Here is a 20,907-nt window from a genome sequence, read left to right as displayed (position 1 = left end):
AGTACAAAATGTACACATGGCTGGGATCGAAATTGTTATGATGGTTTTCCTTACTGCTGCTGGTTTTGTTTCTCATTGTGTATGGGAGGTATTGGAGGCTGTTTTTTGATGGCTTTTTTTTTTTTTTTTTTTAAGGTAAACAGATACTCTGAACATAAATTGCTCCTTTTTGCAACCAGTATCACCTTTGGTAGTTAGGGTTTATCTGCCCCTCCCCAGGACTGGATACACTTTTCTAGAATGTCTCTTTCAGACAACAAGAGAACAGAGAAATATATATCTGGGAAGTTTTTATGACAGTCCAAAGCCACCTTTCAGTTCAGTATATGTTTCAGTAATGACATGATTAAATGATTCAGAGATTAAAGAGATTTGTTAAATTCAGGAAAAAGACAATTCCAAAGAGCTGTGAGACAAATGTGAGAGAGAATGAAAACTGTGGGCAGACTTTTGCATAACTGACCAGGTATTCAGAGTTGCAACAGTTCTTTTCAACAAGTTTGTGGAGGAGATAAAAAAAAAACAAACTCATGTCTCAGAATTTAAGACAGCTTGACATTAAGGAGTAAAAAGAGACAATCAAGAAGAACAGATTATTCCATGTTTCTTGTACCATCTTCTGAAGCATACAATTTTTGTCATTGATGAAGATAGAATACTACATTTACTGTTATTTTGGTTTTGGACATTATGAAAAAACTTCATTGATTATGAGCTTTCATGTGTCTATTTCCATTGAAAAGAATCAGCACATTTGTTTCTCAGAACTTCGTGCCTAATTCTGATACTAAATCTAAAACATTCCAGTGAATCTGACAGATAAAGTCAGCACACTTTTAAATTTCTTCTCAAGACCAAAATTCCAATGTATATTTTTGTGGAAAATGTTAAGCTTGGGATGTTTTGGCTTTGAGATACAACACCTATGCAACTAATTATTCTTATCCAAATTCAGGCTAGGAAATATCTGGTGAGACTGAAGTTATCTACTTGGAATTCTAGGGCCTACTGCTGATCTCAGACTGAATGTGAACAAATAAGATCTTTTTGGTGGGGAAAAAAAAAACAAAAACATCCTTATGTGGAGTCTGACATGCATTGCTTGAGCTGACTATTTTTGGTAGAATTCTTCAAGAAAGCTGTGGTACAACAGAAGCCTGGGGGAGATTAATAAGAATGACTGGAAGTATAGAAAATGTACGTTAGATTACAGGAGATCCAGATATGGTCAGGTATTTTAAAAAAGAAAGAGAATACATAATAGAAATTGAACTCTTTATGTGTCTAGAAAACACCTACAAAGACAGAAGGAAAAACCTGTTCTCTTTATCCATGATGAAATTAAGAGGAAGTAGTATTTAAATTGCTGTGAAGAAGAAAAGGCTGGCTTGACCATTCCCAATATCTGCAATATCTGCTCAATGCCAAAGAGACTCATGTCATAGAACTGACTGTCATAGGAGACATTTCAGATGGCATTAGACACCTCTACACAAGCAGATGAACCATCCCCTTAGAATCTGACGGCTATTACATCTACTTCTGTGTGGTTTACACCAAGAGTTTATGTACCATCTGTATGTAAATATCCACATGAAAGTACCTGAAATGTAGTGTCTAATCTGTGGACTGAATCCACCTCCTAAATATATGTTATCAATGAATGCTAAGAAACTAAACAGGAATGGAGATATATAACATGCCTCCTGAAAGTTTCAAAATGCATAGCAGTCTGAGCCAAATGAGCAACCTGTTGGTAGAAGGAAGGTAGTCTTAAAAGGTTTGAAAATTAATTATTTGGCATATTCTGAAGGATCAATCTGTAGAGTACATTTCCAGTGAACTGAAGAACCTTCTCAGAAGAGCAGATTAATTTAAGAATTCTGTAACTGACCAGCTCTCTTATCTTGTTTCATACCTGCATAAAACAGCAGGGGGCTAATCTAGTCTTGGAGCTAGATATTTCAGCTTACTAGTGTTTAATGAAATTGAAACAGGAACAAGTGATCACTTTTTAACCGAGTGCTCAAATATATGAAGGAGAAACACTTTGACTTCAGTTATGAAGTATTTGTTTTCACATCTTCGTTTCCAGTACTGTTTTAAATACTTTGGGCCAAATTCTGTTATCTCTCTAATATTTAAATTAGCACGTGGACAGCAACAAGTTATACGAGATGGAAAGAAAGGTAAAAATCTTGCCCCTGAACAGCAGCAAAATATTTTTGAGGAAAAAAAGGTGTGACCTATGTACCAGATGATTCTTTTTAGATAGGTGAAGATCTGGGCTTGCGATTTTTGTTTCATGTAGGTTATGAGGGAGAGCTACATAAAGGAGAACCTTGCCTGCATGGTATCTAAAAATGAGGCTACTAGCTCATATTTTAGTTTCAACTTGAACTACACAAAGATCAAATCATTCTGAAATTTCCTGAGATCCAGACCTCCCAATAAATTTTGAGCCTGGAAAATCATCACAGAACAGCATGACACTCTATTTACCTCTGGAAATAGAGGAAAGTGTCAACTCCAGTAAGTGGCTGTGATGCTAGCGAGACTGTTGATTAGACTACCCAGGAGCCATAAACTGCCTTGAACCTACTCTGAAACTTGCAAGGCCGGGATTCTTTTTGATCTCTTTTAAGGTGAATATAATTAATTTTAGTGTCTGTATTTGAATTAGATGTCTAAACTTCTATTACAGTTGATGGGAATCTAATCAATGGGAATACAGTCTGTAGACTCTGGAGACAAAATCAGTCCCCCAGTAGGAGCTTATTTCAGGAGTCAGTGAAATAATTCTTTAGGTTTCATTTACTAGATTGACTAGATGAACTGGCTCTCCTGTAAATGTAACTGAACCTTAGACACCTAGCTCACATATATGCAGCTCAAATCAGTTGCTTAATCAACTGCTTTTTGAAATAGAATCAAGCACCCTTCTTAATTCCTACCTGCTGATAAAGAAGATGGAGCTATGTTGTATCCACCAAATGCAAAGTTTGACTCTCTTTGAATGCTTCTGCTGCCTGGAAACTCCATAGTGTTCTTTCTGTTGCATGACCCACAGCTTACCCACCAATAATGTGGTGAAGAGAAATCTGAAGTTTTCTATTCCTTCTCTTGCTTTCTTTCTCATGAAATCCATAGTTCTTATATTCACAGTAAGATTTGGGTTGGAAGGGACCTTGAAGACCTTGCCATGGGCAGGGACATGTCCCTCTAGGAAAAGTTGCTCTAAATCCCATCCAAGCTGGCCTTGAACGCCTCCAGGGGTGGGACACCACAACTTCTCTGGGCAACTGAATGCCTCAGTATCCTCAGAATCCTAAGAATTTCCTCTTAACATCCAAATTATATCTCTGTTCTTTTACTTAAAACCATTCCCCCTTGTCCTATCTCTGTCCGTCACTCTCCATCTTGTTTATAAGCTGTATTTAAAAACTGAAACTCCACAGTGAGGTCTCCCCAGTCTTCTCCAGCCTGAACAAGCACAACTCCTTCAACTGTTCTTCACAGAAGAGGTGCTCCAGCCCTCTGATCATCTTCGTGGCTCTCCTCTGAACTCTCTCCAATAGTTCCACATCCTCCTTGCACTGGGGCTGACAGACCTGGTCACAGTAATCCAAATGGGGCCTCACAAGGGCTGACTGGAGGGGAACAATTATCTCCCTTGCCCTGCTGGCCATTCATGTATACATGGGCAGATGTTGTTTCTCAGATGCAAAAATATGAACATAATTTTAAGCTAATATTTATTTTAAGACACTTGTAAATTCTGATTTATTTGTCACATTCTGTCACATCTTGCATACGTTTGCAGCAGGATGGGTGGAATGTGTTCTAAGGATAAGAACAGGGTATGTTCAGAAACTCTTTTCTGCATTGCTGGTTTTAACTAGAGCTTTTAGGTGAACTATTAGAAGTATCAAATCTAAGACTAGTAATGGAAACACTGAAGATGTGGAACTGGTATTGTGTGCATTCGTATATCTTTTTCTTGTACAACTGCCCTCAGTTTTTATCCTGTTTGCATTTGGTACAAGAAATCACTGCTTTTTTTAATGTCTGGGCATTGTAAGTATATTAACTATATTCAGTTAGATTGCAACTAACTTTAAAGTACACAAATTTTAAGTTAAAATAATATAATGTTTGTTTTTTAAAAACTGACGTTGAGATTATTCATTATTTCATCATTTGTTCTCACTGAAACAATATATAATGATTCTATAATCTGTGAATCCTGTGTATACTATGTACATACACCTATGCATTCTTCAATTTTTTTATTAAAATATTTTTTGAAGAAAAATTCTGCTCAGCCTTAGTTGATTTGAGAGACCTTTGGAGGTGATCTGAAGGTTTTCATTCATGTGGATTCATTATATTTTTGACACTACAGGTATCATGTTTCTCATAATTCAGATGTAATTAAGGAATACGACATCAAGAACAACTCTTCCACGTAAATACCAAACTATGCACATTTAAGACTTGAAATTGTATAGTTAGATAAGTATTTTACATGGCGACCTAAGCATCTGTCTTTGAAAACTCACCAGTGCTTATCCATCTGTTCAGTAATTTAGAATAATTTACTCTCTTTTCTTCCCAAATACAAATTGCTTGGATATTCTCTGCAAGTTTTCTTTTAATACCAACCAGTAATACAGTGAAGGCATTTTCCCTGCTGTTCTGCAGGTGTCATAGTACCCCATAAAATGTGCATGCTTTAGTTTCTACAGAAACTGAAGTATCTGCAAGTGTCTTTACTTCAGCATAAATAACACTGTTTTTCCTTCCTTTCTCGTAGGTGCCTATCCAAGACTCTCACTGAGCTTCAGGTTGAAGAGAAATATTGGATACTTTATTCTTCAAACTTACATGCCCTCCATACTGATTACCATTTTATCATGGGTGTCATTCTGGATCAATTATGATGCATCAGCAGCAAGAGTTGCCCTTGGTATGTGCTGAGATTGAGTGGGATATTAAAATGTCAGACTGAATGTAGCCTTTGGAAGTTGTTAAGAGACTGCAACATGTTGTCAGTGTTTTGATATTCCAAAATCATTTACGTCAAAATCATGTCATTCAGTATTGCCTCAAAAGTGATAAGTTTTCCCCTGCATGCAAGAATATATCTACCATTAAATCTCTGACATGAGCTGCTCATATGGATCCCAGACTTGTTTTCATCAGATTTAGTGTTGTTGTCACTAACTTTAGCAAGGGGACCAGCTCCAGAATCATATGCTAAGGGCTTCAGTGTGGGCTTTTAGACCAGGCCAGTGTGGGAAGACAAGTGTAGCTCCAAGCCTCCACCTGAGGTCCTGACTGCTTTAACTGACAGTGGCAGGAAGGGACCTCAAGAACCATGTGCTACTTCAGAGCACAGGGACGCATCAGCTATGGACCATGATGTTCTGTCTCACCCTCAGAATGCAGAGTGCACTGAGTGCATTGTTATGACAGCTTATAGTGCCATTTACCTCATGGCAGAAAAACACGGATTTAGCACAGGGTGATGACCCTAGTCCAAGATCTTTTCTGATCAAAGTCTCCTGTACATAAGGGTGCCTATTTTCAAAATATTTCATATGAAGTATTTCATCTGTTACAGAAACATACTCACAGATAACTGTAGACAAGAAAGATAAAATGGATCCATAAATAATCCTTAAATAATCCTTATGATAACTCCTGCATCTTATCTCACTCCAAATTCTATCTTCAACTCTGTTTTCTACTGGCATTTGCATTCTTATTCAAAACTTTACTCTAAGCCCATGCTATATAACTTCTCCTGTACTGTCTTCCCTTCTTGAAATTGGAGTATATTCCCTAGCCCCATTATTTTCTTATATACCACAGCAAACCAATACTCCAAGACATATCCGTAGGATACCTTCTCTCTGTATACTTTACCACCCAATATGTAATATACAGAAGGAGTGCAGCTGCAATTATACCCGTGTATATGTACCTCATATAACTTCTTAGCATTTGAATTTTTAAGACTGAAAATATGTTATACTAGCTGCAGTTACTCTATAGGTACAATAATTCTACATATTAAGTGGATTAGTTGGTGAATATGTGTGTAGTATACATGACAGAGTCTGGCATTACCACTGAAGAGCCAGTGTATGTTCAGCATATTGCAGCTAAGTAGTAGCTTCATGGGAGGTGTAGTGTAGGGTCCAAACAGCTCTGTTGTATTCATAAATGAACGATTGATACCAAAGATCCACCCTGGAGACATCATGACAGAATTAGGAAAACACTTGAATACATCAGTCAGCATCTGGATTTTAAATGCTGGCCAGAACTGCAATGAACAAACGGTTAGACAGAAGTTGGCAAACCCAATGACATTCCATTTTTTCCTATAACAGGTTTACACATTATTTTTCCTCATATAAGGGAAAAGACAGTCTCATGTGGTCTATTTGTCTGTAGCACAAGAGGCCCTGGTTCATCAAGTAATATACTGTGATGACAGAAATATTTCAACAAAAGTCAGAGAATACATTCAAAACAAGCTCAAGAGCTCAGGTGTTCTATTTCCAAATGATAGAAAGTAATTTTGAGAGAATGACAATCCATCTAATAGGTTTTTCTCAGAACACAATTAGTGCCTTGATGATTATATCTTGTATCATCTGGTATTTGTATAATAAAGTTCAGTACCATGGGCCTAATCCTTTGCTCTTTTGTGTAGCCACTTCTATGAGCTTGAAACTGAGAAGAAATTATATTGAAGTTTGAAGGCAGTGTTTGCACCTTTGGACATATGTAACTTGGTTCTGTGCTGAACCAAAAAGTTTCCTCAACAAAGAAATCCAGGCACAGAAGAAAGAGTAGTTCATTCCACAGACTGTGGGCAATAGACACTGCAAATAGAGGCTGATCCCAGGCTAATCTCAAGAGCTATATTCAAAAGCATCAAATCTGGGGCACTGCTGCTCAAAACTCTGAGTTGTTGCTACTTAGCTTTAGAAGTTCCTGAATTAATTCCTCTGAATGAAGTCAAAGTAATTTTAGAGTTCTCTCTTGACAAAGGAGATTGTCAGGAGAGATCAAAAGGAGATGTGACAAAGATCACATGATTGTCTTGTTTGAGTAGGTGAGTTTCAGCTGCTCCTCCTCCAGCTGTGTTTTAAAGTAAATTATTGATCTTCAGAAGGGGGATTTTGATCCTTCATGATCATTGGTATTGCCTGCAGGGTGCCAGGATGTTATCCCAGGAGATGTATTTCCTTTAAATTAGTGGTGACCACCCTTCCATTCAGTGTGCTTGATCTTCTGGCTCTCTCAAAGAGCTTCTACAACTCTCCATGTGGTGGTTAAGGAATTATTTCTGCAATCTAGACAACAGCTGGGAAGAGACACTAAAAATGAGGGTATTAATTACGCATCTGTGTGTGCTTCTGAGTTGCTTGTTGATCAAGGCTTTGGTAAACATTTGAGAGAGGACAGTGCAAGGTCACGAGTATACTAAACGAGGAATTTGTGGGATTTCTGATGTAAGATCCAGTTTTATCTTAGGTAATTTTCAGAATCCTTATGGGAAGCAATTGCATGTAATCCTACAAGGGAAGAAGGTAGTTCATGCTAGAGCAATCCCTTTGGGCTGCAAATATGTGATAGTGTTTGCACTATCTCTCACCCATTCCATGTGCTGGCAGTGAGGTTTTCCACAGACCTTGGTAAAATTTCTTTTAAAATAATCCCAGTGTATTAGATGCTGTCTTCATTTTACTGTGAGTTAGGTGTGTTACACACAATACAATTTTTAAATAAGCCTGGGCTGCATATCACAGAATCAATTATAGAATCATAGAGTGGTTTGGGTTGGAAGGGACCTCAATACCTATCCAGTTCCAATCGCCTGCTGTGGGCAGGGACACATACCACTAGACCAGGTTGCTCAAAGCCCCCATCCAGCCTGGTCTTAAACACTTTCAGGTATGAAGCATCCACAACCTCACTGGGCAGCCTTTGTCAGTGCCTCACCACCCTCTGAGTGAAAAATTTTGTCATAATATCTAAACTAAATCTCTTCCCTTTTAACCTAAAACTTGACCTCTTTGTTCTGTCATTATTGGACCACATAGTAAGTCAGTCTTCCTCCTGCTTGTAAGCTCCCTTTATCTGCTGCATTTCAAGCAACAAAATATCTGATATCAAAACAAACTTTTTTCACAGTTTAGAGGAAAACGTGCATGATGCTAACCTACTAAATATAAAAAATATCTGTTATAGAACCTCATAGGTTACTGCAATTCCTTGGGGTAACACTGCTAACACCAACAGCTTGATTTTGAATTATATTTGTCTTGTTTATATTTGTCTTTATTTCTGTCTCTTCTGGTAAAAGAAACTGTGGTTTGTAATACGCCAGTATCTTTGTTGTTGTTTATTTTTGTTCTGCCAGCATTTTATTGACTACTTACAAACTAAAGGAATAAATATAAAATCAGGAAAAAAATAGTAAAGGAGGGGGACCTATTAAAATGGTTTGCCTCTTTTACCAATGTAGACTTATTCCAAAAATCAGTGTTTTCAGCCTTCTGTGATTTTTGATTCCCATAAGATTTCCAGATACAGAACCTGCAATTTCTTGTGAATTTGAGCAGACGAACAATAAATTTGCTGTTCTTACCAGGCTTTCAAAACAGTGCTCTGGTAATATATTTCGGGTGCTATGTCCATCCTCAAATAAATGAGGATTTGACATCCCTAATAGATCTTCTAGGTACTTCATTTATGTTCAGTAGATCACTATAAAAATGCTTCTTTCCCTTCTTGGCTTTTTCTTTCCTGAAATCTACGTACCTGTCTGTCTCTCACTGCTCATCTCACTTCTGTCTAGCCATGTAGAAATTAGACTACTGATCTAAACTAGGGCTCTCAAATTCCTCTTCATGAGCCGACTACATTGTCTGATACTGAAATAGGTGTCTAAAGTAAATGGGATGAACTGCTCTAGGGCGGTCCCTTTCTCTCTCTGTCTACTCCAGAGGGACCCTACAGGGCTAACTTCAACCAACTGATAACTCTTAGAAATTCAATTCTGGATGAGAAATGTCTTTACAGTCCCTCTGCCTTAATTTGTTCACATGGTTTTGTCTATCCAGATCCCTAAATAGTTCCGTTATTGCTTTAAAAAATTGTCTCTGTGGTGTTTGTGGCTAATGCAGAGCTGGAAGAGCACACATTTTAGTGTTTTGCAGAATGTTTCCCTCCTGTTGCAGGTCAATTTTTTCATCCCAGAGATATTCTCAGTACAGCTACTGTGCCTTTTCTGAAGCTATATTAATTCACTGTGGTGGCGACAGGGACCCTTGTTGATTATTTCCCCTAGCTGTAGAAGGAAATGTTGTAACAGAAGAGTAATGCATCAAGCTTTAATTTTGTTTTTATTTGTAGTGTTGTCACCTGAGAGACTGCTTTCACAAATTTTTAAGCTACTTTGCACTGACAAGGGAAATTTGCCAAAAAGGAAAACAAAATTTAAGCATTATCCACTTAGGATATGTAAAACGTGTGCTCTTTTATTTCTTTGTCTAGGAATTACAACTGTGCTGACTATGACAACAATCAACACACATCTGCGAGAGACTTTGCCTAAAATTCCCTATGTTAAAGCCATTGACATGTATCTTATGGGCTGCTTTGTATTCGTCTTCTTGGCCTTACTTGAATATGCCTTTGTCAACTACATTTTCTTTGGAAAAGGCCCTCAAAGGCAGAAGAAACTTGCGGAAAAAACAGCAAAGGCAAACAACGATCGCTCAAGGTTCGAAGGCAGCCGGGTAGGATTCTTTATACATAGTCTCTTCTTTCTTTTATTACAGATGCTAACTCTATGGAATAAACAAAAAAAATCTGTGTAAAAACATCACCAACCACATCCCCTTTTTGCGGTCAAACTTCAGCAATTCAATTACCTATAAAAAGGAAAATATTTAAGCATGCAGAAATCTAAGTGAGTATGATCTGTATGACAAGAAACTGTAAGAAGAAAACAATACCACTGCAGCTAGCTTGAAACTAAAGGCCAAGACCTACAAAAGTCCTTATATGCTTAAATCAAATACAGTTTAATTTGTATTCGTGAAAGGGAATCTGGCATCTGAGCATACTTTTTCTCACTTCCTTTCAAGCAGATGCATTTAGAATGGGAGATACATGATTAGTTCTGCTCATGCTAACTAATTGGTGAGCAGAGCTGAAATGCTGTGTGTGTGGCATGATCATCTACTGCTAGCAAAGGCCAGCAGAAAATTATGCTTCCCAGAGAAACTTTCAGATGGCTTTCTGAATCATAGTATTGCTATGGTCAGTGCTGATTACACTCCACCTTATTTCCTTCCCTTAGGTATTACTTTGTGCAAAAAATATACCTTTTGCTCATTTGAAATAAAAAGTCAAGCTATCCAACGCTATATGATATTAGCAAACTATGTCAGTTTCAACAGAACATATTATTTTGGCTAAAATGCTCCCAATGAGGCTTTTTCGTTCAGTTCAGTTGAGTAAGACTGCAGTTTATTTTTTCTATTAGCTATAGATTAGAAGAGCTCGCTGTGACAAAAATACTACCTGTTTATTAAACATTGGTATCATAAAGTCATTTCAAGCTGTATTTTATTATTCTGGTGATCCTGTCTGCCATAATAACTGTAATGCAGAACTCCACATAATTATTGGCATTCATATACGTGAAATAGTTCTTGAAGCAATAAATTCATTTTTGTCTATTCTATTATGGAACCAAGATCTCATCACAGTTGGCAGCATTGCCTAGGACTAAGCTAGCAGGAAGATTGAATTCCCTTTTCTGGAAAAATAAGTAGTGATAATCATAAGAAAGCAAATAGAAGAAAAAGAGAATATCACAACTGAAAGCAATAGAGAAGATTTTAGCTGCAAGCAGGTAATGCAGATGTACGCCCTAAGGTTCTGTTTTCCCAATGAAAATCATCTTGTGAATCTCATCCGTTTAAATGATTTATAGAATTCATTAGTTACTCAATGCCATCTAATGCCTGACTGTTCTTCAATAAAGAGTTCAATTAGTCTGTATTGTCAGAAGTAGTCTAAGGTCCTTAATGAGTGAAAAGGGGTTTTATTAATACCCACATTGCATCATTTTTGTATACCAGACCTGGTTATACCTTATGCATCAACCTTTCTATCTCACTTTTAACTTAGGACCTTTTCTTTTCTTTCTGGACCATCCTAAGCAAATACTGTGCACTGTTCTGACTTTTCTGCTGGTTTAATATTGGCCAAGCATGAACTGAACATAAGACATGAGCAGCATGACAGAACTGAAAGAACAGTATGCTACTTTGTCACTTGGAATACCAGATGTGAAAGGGAAATCTGTATACTTCTACTTCATACTGTCTGTGAATATTTGCTATATGATGAATAATGAAGTGTGGTCAGATTCAGCTGGTGAAGTCAACAGAGCTTTACTGCAGTTGCTGGATTCGGTGTCTTAAGAGAAGTAGTGCCAGTGTATGACCGGAAATTACATTAAATAGGTCTGATCAGAAGTCATCCTTTTGAACATGAAATAGATGGAAAATGCATATTCAGCAAATGTAGAATGTCTTCTCTTAATTTCTCATTTGATAAAACACTAGCAAATCCAAGGCAGAAAAGATTGCTCAGAGCAGACCAGAAATCCCATTGCTTTCGGGATGTGCAGCTCAGGGAAAATATATATCGAACAAAGATTACCAGGATTGTCAGAGATCACAACCCTGAAGCAGGAAAACACCTTCCATAGTTCAGGATTATGCCCACTGTATACTATGCTGTATAGGCATCCAACAATGCAGGCAAGACAGGTGGTCATGCTGGAGTTTGCCAAGGAAGACTACCTGAAAGCTTTGCAGACTCTTCAAGGTGCACTGAAGAGGCATTGAGTTCAAACTTCAAATTCAGTGAGTCTTGAGAATTGGCGAATGTGATGGAAATAATGGCTACTTGGCACTTGCTTCTTGCTTTATGGCTGGGCTGGGTGTCCCGGGAAGGGCTCAACTGTCAGCACCTTTTGTCACAATTCATTGATTTAGAGTCCTAGCTCAGGGCACCTGGGAAAAAACAGACAAACAAACAAACACAGAAATAAACAAATGAAAGTAGTAGTAGACTTCTGAAAACTTTTTTTTGGAAACCTCAATGAATTGGTTCATATATAAGAACAAGCTCTAGGAAGAACAGGGTCTTGATTTTTCATAAAAGTTCCTATGGTATCAGTGCCTAAATTAAAGTCTTCTGTTTGTGGAAAAATTGACTGCAAAGACTAGGTGGCCTATAAAAACAGGCAGCCTGTTTTCCTTTGAAAATTGATCACTATTGTTATGGATCAATTCTGTTTCTCTTGTTTCTGTTGGCAGGTTCTGGCTTCATTTGTAGCTGTCTGCATTTTCAGTTTTACTACATAAATTGTTTATTTTAAATAAGGCTCAGATACAGCCTAATTTACAACTAAATCAGCATGAGATAGCTCTAAGGCAATCCAGTTCTCACTTTTTGTTCTCTCTTGTGATAGAGGCCACTGGCATAATCAGCTGATGAGCATGTGTTTTGGACATTGCTCCTTCTGGGCCAATCCATAGAGGTTATGATTTGTTACAGTCCCCTGCTAAAAATACTTCTTCTTAGCTCATGCTGTGGCAATTTATGTTTTCAGTTTGGTGGGACCAAAAGTTCAGCCTCGGGGTATCAATCAGGAGGGTAGCTATCACACAAGCTCATTCAAGCTTCAACCCCCTGTGGCTCTCAGACATATGGGAATAGCTTCCTTTGAACAAAATAATACAAAACCCTTTGTAAAAAGGCTCTTCTAGCCAGCAGTTGCTGCATGGCTTTTTAGCTCCAGAGGTTTCCAGTTCAGACTCTGATTGTTGGCCAAGGCAACGCTGCCCACCAGCCACTACTGAGGATGGAGGCCACTTTACATCTACTTATTGCTTTTAAAGCATCATGAATGGTAGCAACTGTTCTCACAAGTGGGATTTTCTTCTTAGAATGAGTGTCTTGGCTCCTGTGGTAGAATTATCACTCGGTCTAAATTGGGAAATATGAGAATAGCAAAACTGGCAGTATTCTCCTGTGCATCTTCATCTTTTCTGGATTTTTTTTTTTTTTTTTTTTTTTTTTGGTACTGTTTTGAAGAGTGGGATATTTCTGAAGTGTGAGTGTGATGAGTAGGTGCCAAGTTTTGAAAAATATCTCTCAAGGGTGGGAAACACAGTTCCTGTGAGAAGAGCCCTAGTTCTGTAGTGTTTATGACATTCATTGTGCACTGAGGGATCATGTGTGTACAAACTTAGTTCAAATACAACAAGGATGACTGTCAAACTCCATCCTTACTTGATTATCAGTGATATTGGGGTGCAAGTTTCTAACTTTCCTTATTCTTCACACTTTCTTTTATTTTCAAGATCTTTCCATCTTCCCATTTCTGCTGGCTATCCTAGTTTCATCTGCTACATCAACAGAAACTTAACTGTCTCTTTCATTTATTTTGATCCACTTAATCAATATAAGCAATTTTATTAAAGTAGTAAGTTATCAACTTTTAGACTCAGTGAGAATACTCAACAATATCATTTTTATTGTGCTTGCAGTTTAAATTATTTTTAAAATGTCTCAGGCATAGTGTAGTCAATCAGTGTTGCTTGAAGCACAGATAGTACTCAAGGTCTCTGGTCTCTGACATGTTAGAAAGTCATTCAGACATAACTAAAGAAGTTGAAAGCTGTAGTGTACCCCTTGTGCTTTCACCAGGCAGACCAGGTGACAGTCAGATAGCTAGATTACAATTACTACCAAGAGTAATTTTTATTTTATAGTTTTAAGAGGAGATCTATTTTGTGGGATAATGTTATTGAATAGTAATTTTGATGTAAAATAACTCGAGGCTAATAAAGAGACAGCTTTTCCTCCTGTTATTTAAACCTGCTATTTGCATTTATATTACTTCATATAATGAAAAATATTTACATGGTATTTAAAAATTTGGGATTGATGAACTCCTAAATGTACCTATGGGGTTTAAGCAAAATGCTTCCACTGTTTATTTTTGTGTAGTAGTGTGAAAGACTTATGAGGAGGAACAGAAGGAGTAAAGTACTCCTTAAAATTTATGGAATATTAAACAGAGAACTAAATGAACCCAAAGTAATTCAGACACTGTCTCACAGTAAATCAAGCTGTTTTGTACTTTCCTGACCCTAGTCAAGTGTTTTCAAAGTGACATGAAAAATGAAGTTTTCCAAGAATCTTAATTAGAGGAAGGTATTTAATAGCAGCTCTTTTCATTCATCTATTTAAAAACGTTATCTAAACAAGCCAGTATGTTGTTGACTAGAGGTGAGAACTAAGTGGTGAAGTTTCCAGGTATGAAAGAAGTTTCAAATCTACGATGTACTGTCCTAGTTGAGCCTATTAGCGAAGCAGAGTTCATGCAAGAGTAAGAGTAAGACCATGGTTTCTTTGTGAGCCGTCTGCTAATTTTCCTCTTTTAACTTCAGTTACTTCATTCTTGTGTGATGATATATGGCTGTTAGAATTTTTGGATTTTCTTAATTTGCCATGTAATATGTTTAGTTTAATCTTAGAACCGTAGAATCATTAAGATTGGAAAAGACCTCTCAGATCACCCAGTCCAACCATCAGTCTATCCCCACCATGCCCACTGACCACATCCCTCAGTGCCACATCCACACGGTTTTTGAATACCTCCAGGGACGGTGACTGCATCACCTCCCTGGGCAGTCTGTGCCACTGCATCACTGCTCTTTCTGAGAAGAAATTTTTCTTAATATCCATCCTGAACCTTTCCTGATGCAGCTTGAGGCCATTAACTCTCATCCTGTCACTGGTTACATGGGTGAAGAGGCCTACTGCTACACTGTTAACACATGGTGAACCTACAAAAATGAATCTGTTTTTCAGTGTATGATATGTCTCACTGCATTTCATGTTTCTCAGCTTCCAAATGGAGTTATGTGAGTGCCATTCACCTTCTGGTGCAGGAGCTGTAATTGTTCAAAGGTGGGAGGAATGGTGTTTAATTTAGTAAGAGCATCAGTTTTGCGTATTTAGATCCATGCTTATTCAGTAGGGAATTGATTAATGATTCGGCACTCAGCTGTTTTTGTCTACTTTTGTGGGCTCACTGGGAGACACTTAATGGGAACAACCAGCTCTGGGTTTTGTCAGGAAAGAGGTGGGAATGCAAGAGTGCAGATGGGGAAATGGAGAATGAGTGGGTTCAGGCAGAAAAGAGATCACAGGAGACCCAGGGACTCCAGAGAGGACAAGAAGGAGAAATCTTTAGGTTAAAATAGGATCATAAGGAGCAAGAGAAATTGGCCAAATGTTGTCATCTCCACTTTGTAACAATATTCAAGAACAAAGCTTGGCTTTTTCAGAAAACACTTTGAGGAAAATTTCCAGTGCACATGCTATGACAGGCCATAAAATCTTATAAGGCTCATAAGGAGTAAAACAGAGGTTTCATTGAAGATGTTGGTCTTGTTTGTTTTGTGTAGTCTTGTCTGTAATCAGTTCAGCTGCTTTACATAATCTATATCTGTATCTAAAGTAATAGTTTTCTTTGAGTCACTGCACCATACTCTTGTGCACTCATGTGGGACTTTTCCTTACATGTATATTCAAACAAACCTGAGTCAACCTGCAGAGGATAAGCCTGTCACTGTGCTTCTTCATTCCTTGAGAGTGCTTCTGTACATTTGTCAAAGTCGTTTAAATCATTACTCAAATCATTCAGAAGTCATGTTTGTGTGCAAATACTTTTTAACGTGTTGCATATATTACGTGTTCCTGCTTTGCAAGATCACTTTAAGATTGTCACAAAGTATTGGGATATAGTGCTGTAACGTTATTGAGAGTTTGAAGGTTTATCCAAAACCTCAGAGGAAATCAATACAGTTTGCAGGAATAGGTCTGAAGCATATCAAATTTCAGTTTCTGCAAACCTCTCCATTTGCTCCTTCCTTGAAATTGCTAATTTCCTTGCTAATCTCAGTCTGTTAACAAAGAGATGCACTTCACAACTGTTTCCAAATGTTTTTGGACATTTTCAGAAAATATATGTTGTCCTGCAACTTGGTAGGGTGTAACTGTGTGCTTTCAAACAAAGCTTTTACATCAACGTTGCTACTTTCCTGACCACCTCTCTGGTTTGATTTATAGATGCAGTGACTAACAGTGAAAAGTGTCAGTATCACTGGGAGATCAGAGACAGAAATTCCACTAGGGGTGCATGCAGGCTTGGCAGATAAGGTGAAACAGGCTATGCAGTGTGATAAAATAAGTGGAATCAAATTAATGCTTTCCTTGTGTAGGAGAAGCCTGGAGATACACCCTCCAGAGTACAAGCTGACACCTCACTTAAAACAGTCCAGGTCTCAATGGAAAGACAAAGTACCTATGGACTGGATAATGTCTTCATATATGGAGGTGGCAGACAGAAAAGAAAACAGAGACTGCAAAGAGAAGGCAGCACGTCCAGAGTAGGGCCCAGTAAAATGCTCCTTGCTAGGGCATTTTGAGGAAGTTGAAGGAACTTTATGTAACATTTCTCAAAATCTGGGAGGAGATAGGAAAGGGTATGATATGTGCTTAGTAGAGGCTTGGATGAGAGATGTAATTTTAAGCTTTATAAAGAAGTTACAAATTATAGGGATATTTTGCACAATGCTATTACAAATCCTGATCATAATTTGTACTGGGGAAAAAAACAAACAAACAATGCAATGCAAACTGAATCAGTGACTTTCAGAAACCACTCTAAGCAGTGATGGTGTCCATGGTTGTATTGTACAGCTGTGTATATTCCCCAGCTGCAGATCCTGCTCAATAGCATGTACTCATTTCTACAAACCTCAAGCTCATACTTTTCTACCCAGCAGGTTTCTGCCAGGGGAAAAATAAATTCTTAATCACCACTGAGGCATCTGCACCTCATGGTTCTGTTTCACGTTGTTTATTTTTATTTATAGGCACTCATCAGCATTATGCACTGTTGCCTACAACAGCAGGATGTGTTGGATACCTTAGGATTTTTTTCTTCTTCTTTCCTATGTGTTGTTCCTTGTATTATGTGTTCTTTTTCCATCTGCAAGAAGCTTGTCAAAGTATTGTTAGTATGTAAATATGACTATAAATACATTTCCCAAAGAAAACATAAGCTGTATATCTATAATTGATTAAAGAAATATCAATTTTCCAAAAATCGAACAGGATTCTAAGAAGCTAAATGCACAGGGACAGACACATAGCAAACGCATACTTTTACTGCATCACACAAAGCTTTCAGCTGACCTGGTATCAGATGGCTGTATGAACTTCAATAGGTCATGACCATACTGTGTTTTCTCAGCTGCTTTTATACTTATGCTTCCAGGATGAGATGTTCAGCTGTGCCACACAGTTCACGTAGCTAAATCAGGTGGCAATTTAGAAAAAGGTAGTAATGAACAAAATCACAGGCTGAATTGTAGTTGAATAAATTGTGAAAATAGATCTGGAAATTATCCTGTGTATGCTATGTGTAACAATTTCTTCTGAGCTTGGGAGGGAAACTGCATTCATTTGAACAGTCATGCAGATGTTAACTAGTTCAAAATACCCAGGACAGAACATTTATGTTATAGTGAGCAGTTTATTTCCTCTCCCAAAAGCTGGTGGGAAATTGGAGCTGACTCCTGCATCAGCTTTGTTCTCTGCCTATCCTCCAGCATGCAGGGCATGGGGCACAAAGGGTTGCGCTGCCCACCACTGAAGCAACCAAATACTGCCTGAGATGGCATCTCTCAGGACTTTCTGTCAGTTCTACTCCTGGGAAATTGAAGTTTTCTGGACAGAGGGAGCTACACCCAACTCTGTTGTTACTTGGAGGGGGCTGCAAAATTAAGCCCAGAATTTACTAAGGCCAAAAAAGGATCAGAACCTTCTTCTCATTTCCTATATTGGCATCATGTTCCTCAGCTGTGCTCAGCATTGTGCTCACCTCCTGCTGCAAACGGAGGCTAGAGGGAGGAGTGCTACTTGTTTCCTCAGTTTAGCAGTGTTATTCCTATTTAAGATCACTTACTTATCCAAGTAGAAAAAAAGTATAATTATGCGTTGCCATCATTTCAAAATCAGGAAAATGTATATGGAAAGAAAAGTTTAAGAGAAAAGCTGTAAAAAAAATGTGTGAATCCAGTATACAAGGAGTTCAGCAGGATAGGGCTTATTGTGTTTTCACCCGCACTTTTTTCTTTTTTTCTAAATCCTGAATAGAATCATGGAATCATGGAATCATAAAATGGGTTGAAAAGGACCACAATGATGATCTAGTTTCAACCCCCCCTTGTATGTGCAGGGTCACCAACCACCAGACCAGGCTGCCCAGAGCCACATCCAGCCTGGCCTTGAATGCCTCCAGGGATGGGGCATCCACAGTCTCCTTGGGCAACCTGTTCCAGTGCGTCACCACCCTGTGTGAAAACCTTCCTTCTAAAATCTGATCTAAACCTCCCACGTCTCAGTTTAAGACCATTGCCCCTTGTCCTATCACTATCCACCCTCATAAACAGCCGTTCCCCCTCCTGTTCATATTCTCCCTTCAAGCACTGGGAGGCCCCAGTGAGGTCTCCCTGGAGCCTTCACTTCTCCAAGCTAAACAAGCCACTTCCTTCAACCTTTCTTCACTGGAGAGGTGCTCCTATGAAAAAATAGCTTTTTAGTTTTAATTAATTTCCTGCTCTCGCAGAGAGAGATTCCCTCCTTTACCTTCTCTTCCTACTGCCAGCAGTGCAGAGATTTCACTGAAATACTTCATCCTTTAAAGCAAGCTAATTTAAATGAAGAAGAAAATGGTTGCTTTTGCCAAATATGCTTATTAAAAGTTGGTAGTATGATATCCCTGTTTGTAACCGTGTCTAAGTACCTGTCTCAGTTTAAGCAGCTGAATATTCTGATCTTTTTTTCTAATATTACCTATGCTTAAAATGAATATTGCTTTCTTAAAACACATATGATTTTGGAGATGTAAATGCACACACACTTTGCTGTTAATACATCAAAATCTTTTGAAACAATGCAAATTTCCACTTTTGTCCTGTAGGTGGACACCCATGGAAACATTCTGCTAACATCTCTTGAAATTCACAACGAGGTGGCAAGCAACGAGGTCACAACCAGTGTTACGGATGCCAGAAATTCAACGATATCCTTTGACAACTCAGGAATCCAGTTCAGAAAACAAAGCTCACATCGCGAAAGCCTTGGAAGGCGTTCATCAGACAGAACAGGCTCCCACAGCAAGAGGGGCCATTTACGAAGAAGGTCTTCACAACTGAAGATAAAAATTCCTGATCTAACAGATGTGAATGCCATTGACAGATGGTCAAGAATGGTGTTTCCGTTCACATTTTCTCTTTTCAACTTAATTTACTGGCTATACTATGTTAACTGAGTGACTGAACTTTTTTAAAGGACTTCAATTATAACAAGTGAAGTACTACTTGCCTGCAGAGTTTATATATATTTATATGTAAAAACATATATATATATGAACTTTTACAATGTAGAGAATACTCATGTATGTGTGAATACGTACAACGAAGAATCGTGTGTATATACGAGCACACACTGGAGAGCAAAAGTATATGTATGCACACATACGTGTACGCATTCATTCTGAGGTTATGGACAATGTAACATAGAATGCACTTCCGAGGAACTTTTTGATTTGAAAGGCAGGTGTCGTCCAAAGCAAGCCTTGGGAACGTAAGTGTTGTGTATTATCACTTCAAAACTTTGATGGTCATAGAAATTTTCAAACAGCTGTAATGGTGTATAAAGTCAGTATTTAGTAACATTGTTTGTAAATGCCGCCATGCACACTAATCATAAAGTGATAGAGTTACACTGGTAAGTTTAAAGTAAGTCATTTGTATTGCAGAACCATGAACAACAATTTCATCAAGTCAAACTTGTTTCTCTTTGCTAAAATTTCTTGGTTTTGTATGACCTAACACATTTTTCCCACTCATTAATGGGCATTGTTTTTAATGGTCTCTTGCTTTCTATTCTGCAGTAAGCAAGCTGATCATAGGAGTGTTGCTGTAGGTCTTTGGAGATGCATACATGTTCATAATATTTCAAACAAGCATTTTAAATGTCCGTCAACAGTGAAAAGAATCTTTTGTAAGTACTGTAAATGTGCAGCACATTTTCCTCCCCTTGGACTGGTTCCAGCTGCCATGTCATTTTGAAAGAGAACAGCACATTTTTAGTGTAAAGTAGCTGAGATTTCAACTACTGTCAACGTGTTCTACATCTGCTGTAGATTTAAAGATTGTTGTTCCAGTGAAAGCATAGAAGATGTCTCAGGTTATTTGCTACTTCAACATGAAACCACCTAGCTGTAGCATTTTTTTAAATATGCATTCACATTATTTAACATTCTTATAACATTGTATGTTAATGTAAAATATATTTGCATAATATGCATATAAGTATATTTTCTCAATGTTTTTCTTTCCTGTGCTTGCTATTGTGACTGCATGCTATGTCATATTTTTGTTTCTGTGATGTTACAACTTTTTATTCTTTAGAACTGAGCAAATAGAGCACTTCTGATACTTTGATTCAGTAATGGAGTATTTTCATATTTTATTTATATACTTAAAGTATATATAAGTACATTTATGAAGCTCATGTCCTGCAGTCAGAGATCACAAAAGACAGCAAGAAGTATGTTTTGTTTCAGGACTGTGTTCAGACTCACCTTTCATGCAAATGTAAGCACTTTGGTTTTCATTCACATTCATTCCCTAAGCAGTTTTACAACAG

At 37.9% G+C, this 20,907-nt stretch overlaps 1 protein-coding gene across 3 annotated transcripts in view; it reads left to right on the top strand.

The window, feature by feature from the left end:
- GABRB3 (gamma-aminobutyric acid type A receptor subunit beta3) overlaps positions 1-20,593 on the top strand; it is a 108,360-nt gene extending 87,767 nt beyond the window's left edge. For all 3 annotated transcript variants that reach the window (XM_042867493.1, XM_042867492.1, XM_042867494.1), the window contains 3 exons: positions 4,817-4,969; positions 9,580-9,824; positions 19,175-20,593. In XM_042867493.1, coding sequence (XP_042723427.1) covers positions 4,817-4,969; positions 9,580-9,824; positions 19,175-19,525 — 749 coding nt within the window. In that variant the 3' untranslated portion in view covers positions 19,526-20,593. The remainder of the gene's footprint in view (positions 1-4,816; positions 4,970-9,579; positions 9,825-19,174) is intronic.
- Positions 20,594-20,907: the final 314 nt, after the last annotated feature.

The sequence above is a fragment of the Lagopus leucura genome, unplaced genomic scaffold (genome assembly GCF_019238085.1).
Source record: "Lagopus leucura isolate 7727_CA_CO unplaced genomic scaffold, USGS_WTPT01 Super-Scaffold_100001, whole genome shotgun sequence".
Classification (NCBI taxonomy): Eukaryota; Metazoa; Chordata; class Aves; order Galliformes; family Phasianidae; genus Lagopus; species Lagopus leucura.
Note: the sequence above shows the minus strand (reverse complement) of the source record. Positions and strands in the feature narration are given on the sequence as shown.